The sequence below is a fragment of the Sinocyclocheilus anshuiensis genome, unplaced genomic scaffold (genome assembly GCF_001515605.1).
Source record: "Sinocyclocheilus anshuiensis isolate Anshui unplaced genomic scaffold, SAMN03320099.WGS_v1.1 scaffold737, whole genome shotgun sequence".
Classification (NCBI taxonomy): domain Eukaryota; kingdom Metazoa; phylum Chordata; class Actinopteri; order Cypriniformes; family Cyprinidae; genus Sinocyclocheilus; species Sinocyclocheilus anshuiensis.
The window spans coordinates 807,074-816,226 of NW_015540908.1; the positions used below are offsets into that span (position 1 = coordinate 807,074).

General features: G+C 36.5%; 2 protein-coding genes across 5 annotated transcripts in view; one reads left to right on the forward strand and one right to left on the reverse strand.

Moving 5' to 3' along the window:
- The window catches only part of LOC107689166 (CUGBP Elav-like family member 3), a 37,977-nt gene that overhangs the window by 13,182 nt on the left and 15,642 nt on the right, over positions 1-9,153 (reverse strand). For all 3 annotated transcript variants that reach the window (XM_016487087.1, XM_016487086.1, XM_016487085.1), the window contains exons 4-6: positions 5,791-5,839; positions 600-728; positions 124-203 (exon numbers count right to left, since the gene is read on the reverse strand). In XM_016487087.1, the coding sequence (XP_016342573.1) occupies positions 124-203; positions 600-728; positions 5,791-5,839 (258 nt within the window). The remainder of the gene's footprint in view (positions 1-123; positions 204-599; positions 729-5,790; positions 5,840-9,153) is intronic.
- Positions 1,486-5,407, forward strand: LOC107689167 (uncharacterized). Of its 2 annotated transcripts, none has more exons than XM_016487090.1 (5): positions 1,486-1,619; positions 1,837-1,903; positions 2,602-2,889; positions 3,493-3,798; positions 5,062-5,407. In XM_016487090.1, exons 2-5 carry the CDS (start codon positions 1,846-1,848, stop codon positions 5,118-5,120), a joined length of 711 nt encoding a protein of 236 aa, XP_016342576.1. In that variant the 5' UTR covers positions 1,486-1,619; positions 1,837-1,845; the 3' UTR covers positions 5,121-5,407. The 2 variants fall into 2 exon arrangements, with proteins under 2 accessions (XP_016342576.1, XP_016342575.1); XM_016487089.1 differs by lacking the exon at positions 5,062-5,407 and adding an exon at positions 3,938-4,500.

Consider the following 9,153-nt stretch of genomic DNA (forward strand, 5'->3'; position numbering starts at 1 on the left):
AGAGAGGAGGAGAGACCGAGGAGAGACCGAGAGGAGAGAGGAGGAGAGAACGAGGAGAGACCGAGAGGAGAGAGGAGGACAGGAGAGAGGAGAGACCGAGAGGAGAGAGGAGGACACACTCACGGGAAGAATTCGGCTCCCATGCAGACTGTTAATGGCAGACTGGGCCTCTGAGTGAGTCTGGAACTTCACGAACGCACAACCTGTGAAAACAAGACAAACATCAAATTGTGTGTGGCAGATTAAGTTTGTGTTTAACACAGTCTCCCGGCATGAAAATGTCCTCACCTTCAGTCCCATCCAAGATGCAGATGAGTTTGTTTCTTCATCAGATTTGGAGAAATATAGCATTGCAAACACGCAGTCTTTGTCTTCTCAAGACATTAACTGGTGGACTGGAGTGCTGTGGATTACTTGTGGATTATTGTGATGCTTTTATCAGCTGTTTGGACTCTCATTCTGACGGCACCCATTCACTGCAGAGGATCCACTGCTGAGAAAGTGATGCAATGCTACATTTCTCCAAAACTCATCTACATGTTGGATGGTCTGAGGGTGAGGACATTTTCATTTCTGGGTGAACTATTCCTTTAACAGACCTTTGCTGGTGCCGTCAAGTCCTTTCAGTACCGTACACTCATCAATGCTCCCAAAAGGCTCAAACATCTTCCTCACGTCCTCATCAGACTGCTGCTTTCCCAACATCCCCACAAACAGCTTTCTGTCCTCTAAAAAGAGTGAAAATGGGAGAAATGGTCATGATCGGTTATTCAGTATCATGACTTTATTTCAATTCTAGCTTTTTTGTGAAGTGTGTCAGTATAAGTTGTAGTACCATCAGTCTCCAGGAGAGGGAGTTATAAGCTGGCTGTAATATGAACTCTGCGTGTGTGTTAGTTTGATTATACAGTACTTGTAAGGCCCAAATGTCCTCACTAATACAACATTGTTGCAACATGCCTCTGATGTCATCACATCTCTATTCCTGGTATTTATCTACAGCACTAATGCAACTCTTCCACACTGCTCTCACTGTACGGCAGGCCGTATTAACATCTATTGCTTAAACTGTATTGGTATAAAACACTGAAACAGAAATCTCATCTCTTGTCTTTTGCTGCATTACTATTTAACATTGATTGCATACTATAGAGAAAAGCTACTAGAAATATTATGAGTGCCTACTAAATTTGGAATGGGTTAACCTTTGTTAAATTAAAAGCACTTGTATTTATATTTTATAGTAAAAGAAATGCATGTTTATTGTTGAAAACCCAGTGGTCACTGTTATATTACATTGTATTATTTAAAAAAAAAGGTGCCAGTAACATACAGATGCTAAAATTAACCATTTAAAATGAACTATACTGTTTTTTTTAGTCTAGTTAGTTTTCATTTAAATGTTGAAATGTCTTGCTATAGCTCTCTGGGAGGAGCTCTCTCTCTCACTGTCTCTCTCTGTCTAACACAGAGAAAAGCGGAAGTAAAGACAGCTTGTTGTTATGCGCCGAAATGGCGTCACAATAGAGTTGTAACTTTTTTTATGGTCATTTTGAGGGGAAAAAACGACTCTATTCAGCACTTGGAACTTTCAATTGTTGCTGCTGAGTGCTTTTGCAGTGAGTTGAACTAAATATTTGGTCTCGCATTAGAGAGAGTCAGGGTTGTTTTCACCTGTCAGTGCGTCAGAGCAGAATTTTTCATTACAGTCAGAAGACTGTAATAAATCTGCAGTTAATCTTAACGACCAGCCCACAAGTGTGATATGAATCATAGTATTGAGTGTATTTGAAGCTGGGCACATGACGTAATAGTATTTGCTGATGTGTGTTTCAGTGCATCATAATGAAGGCTATTCGGAATTTGATTTTGGCTTCAACATTTATGGTTGTACTTTATGAAGGTAGGAAACTTCCTTTTTGTCTTTCCCTTTTTTAGTTAGGTTGATTGTTGTGTTTTTATACAGTATAATTACCCAGAATCACAGCCATACTGATGTTCAGTACCAAGGCACTATACTGTATATTTCATATGCATTTGGTTGAGTAATAATTTTCTTGCAATTCAACTGCATGCATATGTATAGCTGCATATCTGTTCACTACACAGTATGTTTGCAATAAATTCCCAGTAACACTTTAGAGTGTCCTTGTTATACATGTACTTACTATAGTAATAACAGCAAAATTACAAACAACTAACCCTAAATCAAACCTTAAAGCTATAGTTAATACACTCTTACAAATAAAGGATCCAAAGGGATGTTTATCGCAGCAATGCTACAGAAGAGCCATTTTTGGTTCCTCGAAGAACATTTCAGTGATCAGTTCTTAAAAGAAACAGTTTATTCTTAGTGTGAAGAACATTTTAATTATCTAAAGAACCTTTTTCCACTATAAAGAACCTTTTGTGCGATGGAAAGGTTCCACGGATGTTAAAGCTTCCACAGATGCCAATAAGGACCCTTTATTTTTAAGAGTGTATGGTTAATATTACTCAGTGCTTGTTTGTGTAATTGCACTGTAACAATGACACCTTTAAAAGAGTTTAACCAAAACTCCCTTCATTAGAGTGTCTATCTCTTCTGTGATTCTGTTTCAGGAGCGTTCTGCCACAGTATTCGGACTGATTTTGTGTTACTAAACCAACCGTACACATTCCCCGGTAACGCCAGCGGCTGTCATCACGCTGAATGGAGAAAGAGACCCCCCATAGACACCACTATCGCCACATACAAAAACCATGCGTGCACGACTGACAGAATTTTTGAGGAAGAATTCACATGTAAAGACAACCACCTGCTTCTCAAATCATCAAAATACACCGACCAGGGGCCCTATGAGTTCATCTGTAACGGGGTTCAAACTTTAATTCATCTGGATGTTTTATGTAAGTCTTTACTATATCTGATTCATACACTACCAGTCAAAAGTTTGGAATAATTGAGATTTTTTTTAAATGTTTTTGTTTGTGGAAGCCATGATTTTTTTTTTTCAGGATTCTTTAATGAACAGAAAGTTTAAAAACAACATTTATTTGGAATAGAAATCATTTATAAATGTCTTTACCGAAGCTTTGATCAATTTAATGCATTCTTGCATTACTTCAGTTTTTAATGATACGACGGTTTCCACAGAAATATTGGGCAGCACAACTGTTTTCAACATGGATAATAATCAGAAATGTTTCTTGAGCAGCAAATCAGCATATTAGAATGATTTCTGAAGATCATGTGACACTGAAGACTGGAGTAATGATGCTGGAAATACAGCTTTGATAATTACAGTTTATCAGATATTTACATAGAAAACAGATGTTTTAAATTGCAATAATATTTTGCAGTATTACTGTTTTTACTGTATTTTTCATTAAATAAATGACACTTAAAAAAAAAAAAAAAAAATCTTAACCTTTTGACTGGTCGTGTATAAGAGAGCTACTTCAGTAGATCATCAGCACATGATCATGATTTAAATCATGTTCCCTAAATAGATGCTCTAACTGAGAGCGCAGAAGAAACAAACAACATCACCCTGAACTGTTATGCACACAATGCCAAAGATGTGAAGTGGCTGCATAACAACGAAAGTGTTTTGCACTACAAGATAAACGGATCCGAGAATCCTGGCAAAGGCTACGAGGGAAGAGTTTTTTTGCTGGAGAAGAATTGCTTCAAAACCGGCGATCTCTCTTTGACCGTCACCCGTGTTCGCAAGGCAGATGCTGGAATATACCGTTGCTTTGTGGATGATGAAACGGTTAAAGGAAACCCACATGCCTATGTGCTGCATGTGAACGGTAAGACATGGGAAACTTGATTGCATTGTATTACATTTCATTTTACCAGTCAATGTTGGCATAACAACATCCGGTGCATTTCACGCTGAAAAATGCAGTCAGAGTCTATAAGCCTGATTCTGTTGTTTAATTCACACAGAGAAAAACTCCGGTCCAGGAGACCAGACACACTCCAGCTGCAACGAAGCAATTCTGATCGCGCTCACTGTAGTTTTTGGGCTCATCTCAGTGATCAGTGTGACATATCTGATCACCATAGAACTACGCAATCATCAATCCAAGTCCACTACAGTCACTCAGAGTAGTGAGGGTGACACCACTGAAACCGAGCGTATGCTGATGTCTGCTATTAGCACAACTTCACCCATCAATGAAAGTCAGTGGGTGGTTACTTATCCTGTTCAGGAGAGCGATTTCACGGGAAATAAGCCTTCCAACACCAGGCCTATTTTGTAATCTGGTGAAATGAGGCCTGTGAAGATACAGTCAGCTAGGCCTGTTTCACACCGCAAGCAACAGAGCTTTACAGCATTTCTGCTGCATAACCAACTGCAATCAAATATTGATTTAGTGGGGCCAACTTTGATCGTTGTAGAATTGAATTTACTTGAGAAGCAGGACCACATTTACATGCAAACTGTAATGAATGTAAACGATCAAGTTTAAACATTACTCACTCCAGCATTAAATATTTCTTTACTGTGAAAGTGTTTGTGTGTGTGTGAGCATGCGTCTGTACAGTATGTGCGTGTGTGTGGAAGAAAGAATGTGTACATGTTATTTAGCAGCAAAATTGTTTGTTATATGTCTTTGCAGTCAGTGTTGTTGTAGGCTTTGATTAATTTGCTGTTGCAGGGACTTAATAAATAACTTAAATAATATGATATGAAGCTGTAATGAGAGTCCTGGAACTACTTCATAGCTGGGCGTTTACTGGAAAATAATAATTGCACACCTTACAATGTTCGTCAACCAATTAGAATCAAACATTTAACAACCCTGTGATAAAATAGGTTTTTATTTTCATATACCCTAATATGGGCAATGAAATGATTATGGTACATAGTTGCTGCTTACAACTTTTTGGCATTTTGGTAATCTAGTCCATTTTATAGAAAAAGAAACTGAATCTTTGGTGAGAAAGAAGAGAGACTTTCAGAGCAAATATATATATATATATATATATATATATATATATATTCTCAGCATTAGTCTTTTTAATGCATTAGCCTTTTTAATGTTAATTTATTGAATGTTTTGTAGGAAGACTGTCTGATCAAAACCTCATGCATGAACAGACTTCATATACAGCTCCTGTTTAGCACTTTTCTGACTCCGAACACTTTACTGTGGCCTTTGCTATTTTATATATTTTTCTGTTCTTTTTACGATATGCATTTCTTATTTTTATTTTCTATTTAATGTGTACAGCTTTATATTTGTGGAGAGTGTTACTTGTAGTAGTTGAAATGTCTCATTAAAACTTTTTGCAGTAGTGTTAGTATAGTGGTTTCTAATGCTGACTGAACAATAAGGTTGTATCAGCAAACCAATGGAAGTATTCAGATTAATCAAATGTGCAGGTGCCAGTCAATAAAATACATTTTATCTTGAACAAATGGTGTTGTTTTGAATTTACACACATTTGCACAAACTGTTTTCAGCATAAATGATGATTTGCTGCTCAAGAAACATTTCTCATTATTAGACTTGATTAGAATGATTTCTGAAGATCATGTGACACTGAAGACTGGAGTAATGATGCTGAAAATACAGCTGCGCATCACAGAAATAAATTACAGTTTAACAGATATTCACATAGAAAATGGTTACTTAAAATGTTAACATTTCACAATATTACTCTATAAATATAACTTTATTTATGACCAACTGAATGCAGCCTTGATGAGCAGAAGATCTCACCAAGTCATGAGAAATTTTTATAATAAGCCAAAAAAAGACATAAAGACATCCGTATAACAGGTGATTTACCTCCTCTCCCCTCACTGTTTGCAGGCTTCACTTGAATGGGCCGATTCATCTAAAAAATAAAAATGAATACAAATAATTCAAATTACACAGTATACAGACTCTATTCATGCATCATACAAGACAATTTTACCAATGGATTAAGACTTCCCATACACAGTACATAACCATAGCCTCCTGTTTTTAACATAACCTTGATGACTGCTACACCTATTTTTTTTTTCCATGCGTTTATCATTTTGCTATCACTGTTTCATATAAAACAGCACATAGCAATCTGTGGTCGCTCGCTTTGCATTAATGCTTACTGCTGATTTCCATATGCTCTTCAGCATTTATATCCTGTGACCTTTTGAACCTGCTGCCCTGCACTTAAACTAATGTGCACGGGATTGTAGAGATCAGCTTTAGAATGATGGCCATCTGATCTGGATTACAGAGATACAGGATTACACTGAACAGCATGTGTGTGTGTGTGTGTGTGTGTGTGTGTGTGTGTGTGAGTTTAAATCCCCCAGTCAGAGCTTCTCTCTTAAAAGAACACATCTTCTGTCCTGTGTTTACTAGACTTCTGCAACCTGGCAACCATCCGCACATTCTGATTATCTGAAAACACTGACAAACATGTGAGTTTAGCGATCTCCGCTGAGAGATTCGGCTCACACCTCTGTGCCACAATACAACATCTTTTTGTGTTGTTTGTCAGTGCTGTAACTGATTACATGTACTCTGGATTACGTAATCAGATTCCAAAAATTAAGTATTTGTAATTAGATTATATTTAATTTTAAAATGCTAATACTCATACTGTTACTGTAAATTATTCATAATGTATTGATTTTCCCTAATTCATTCTTCTCTCTCTCTTAAATGTTCATTCAGAATATACATATACATTCAGAAAGTCTTCTAGTTTTAGGGATCTGCACACTCTGTCACTAGTCAGGTAATTACACAGAAAATGGAAAGGCCACACAATTAGTTCTTCTGCAGTTCTTCGAGGAACCCCAGTTTGGGAAACCCTGGTGTTATGTAATGTGTAATGCACTTCATGATGTTGACAACAAAGAATGGAAAATATTTTTATACAAGTTAGGTCAAAAGTAATCGAAAAGAGGTCTGAATGCATTACCTTATATGTGTAATCCAACAGATTACATTACTAACTACAATTACCGTTATGTAACTTGTAATCAATAACGGACTAGTTTGTAAGTGAACTACCCAGCACTGGTTGTTGCAATAGAAAGACATGAATATAATTTGGAATTATTGGACTTAATATTGGGCATGTCGCTGTTTTAGCTTTTGAGAGAAGCTTTTGAGTTTTACCAGCTTTCATAACGTAGAGAATGTGAAATTTTAAAATTCTGATAATATAATGCATCAGGACACTAGATGAGGTGAAATAAAGCATGCGTATGTGTTGAAATTCTCTAGATTTGTGCTTATAGGTGAAAGTGCAATAACAATATATAAGTCAGTTGTAATTCCTCAATCATGATCAGCAAGCACAATTAAAATCTTGAGCAGAATAACCGTGATAATTAGTTTAACCATTGTGCAGCATGACAAAAAATGTGAAAAAACGTTTTTTAAATTCTGACAGATGTTTAGTCGACTAAAACTTGATTAATCAAATAACAGGCTCAGCTGGCTCAAAATAAAACCACCAAGACTGATTTCACTAGGAATGGGAGAAAAAATAACAGTAAAACATAAAGACTGTAATATATAATGAAAAGATAGAGAGAGTTCTTGACATAAGATTTTAAGAAAATACAGAGAAAGATGAAGACTAATACAGAGCATTCTTTAAGTGTATTTAAAATCAACTAGAGTGATCAAATTAACCGCTGTTTTATCTGTTGACAGTGTGTGCATAAATCAGACATACACAATAAACATTATTTGGTAACACTTTTTTTTTTTACGGTGCCATTGTTACACATGAATTAGTACTGATTTACACATTAACCTACTAAAATTTGCTTGAAGTACACTGATAACCCACCACAATAACACAGGTGTAAAATACAAAATGTAACATAAAAGACTCCAACATACATGATCGCAACAAAAATAAGAAAAATTACAATTTAATAAAATACACTCATTAAATATGATGGGAACCTTTTTTTTCCCCTTAAACTGTGGCTTGCATTTTTACCTCAACACATATTTAATATTTTATTTTATTTTTACTGCACATAGTCTTATGAATATATAATATATAATGTCAGCATATACAGTATATATACAGTATATATAACCTAATATAATTTTTGCAATAGGCCTATAGCCTGCTATAGATGGTAAGGTAACCTACAGTTAACAGGTTTCAATAGTAGCATTCCACATGCTTTTCTGCTGAAATTACAAAGCTTTTTATCAGTGTAGGAGTGAAAGCGAGAGCGAGGGAGAGAAGAGACATGCTCTAGTTTCTAGAGTCACGAAGCTCATTTGTAAAATGTCACGAGCGCAGCGATGTGCTTAATCATGGAGAGAGATAGAGATACTGAGAATACAGGAGGACTGGACAAACTGCAGACAGACAACACAGTGAAGACATGAATGAGAAATGAGTGAGAGAGTGAGAGAAAAGCACACCATGAGGAGTGAGAAAGAGAAATATAAGGAGAGTTGAGGGCCTCGAGTGAGAAATAATGATCTACCACATCAACAAACAAGACAAAAAAAAAAAAAAAAAAGAGTAAAAACCCCCAAGAAATTTCTTAGTTGTCAGTCCAAAATGTCGCTTGCACCACCATTATATTTCCTGGGAACATTTACTATTCACTATTTCTGTAACACAGTGACACTCCGCATCGCCATGGTAACACAGGCAACAGCCTCCTCCGTTGTCATGGCAGCATGCTGACCACATCATCATGCTGACAGTAGGTAAACAAGGATGCTTGTTGCCAGGGGCAACAGTTCAAATCAGTGGTTAAATAAAGGATAAAGAAGAGAGAGGGACAGCAGAGAGAAGAACAAATAGAAGAGGAAGAAAATGATGAGAGCAGAAAAGAAAAGAGCAGAAAAAAGATGGATTGGTGGAGGGTAATTAATAAATACATACATGCATACAATGATGTACTGAAAAAAGCTATCAAAACACACTCTCTTCTAGGTGATATATAAAATGATTATTTAATAAAGCATATCTACAAGTACACGCAGCAGAATCCTCAGGCACCTCATCATAATCCTGCTAGATGAGGGTTTGATTTAAACACATCTGTAGGGTTTATATTAAGTCTCTCTCACACATAAATAGATTTTCATACACTCGCTCACAAACACACACACACACACACACACACACACACACACTCTCTCTCACACACACACACACACACACAC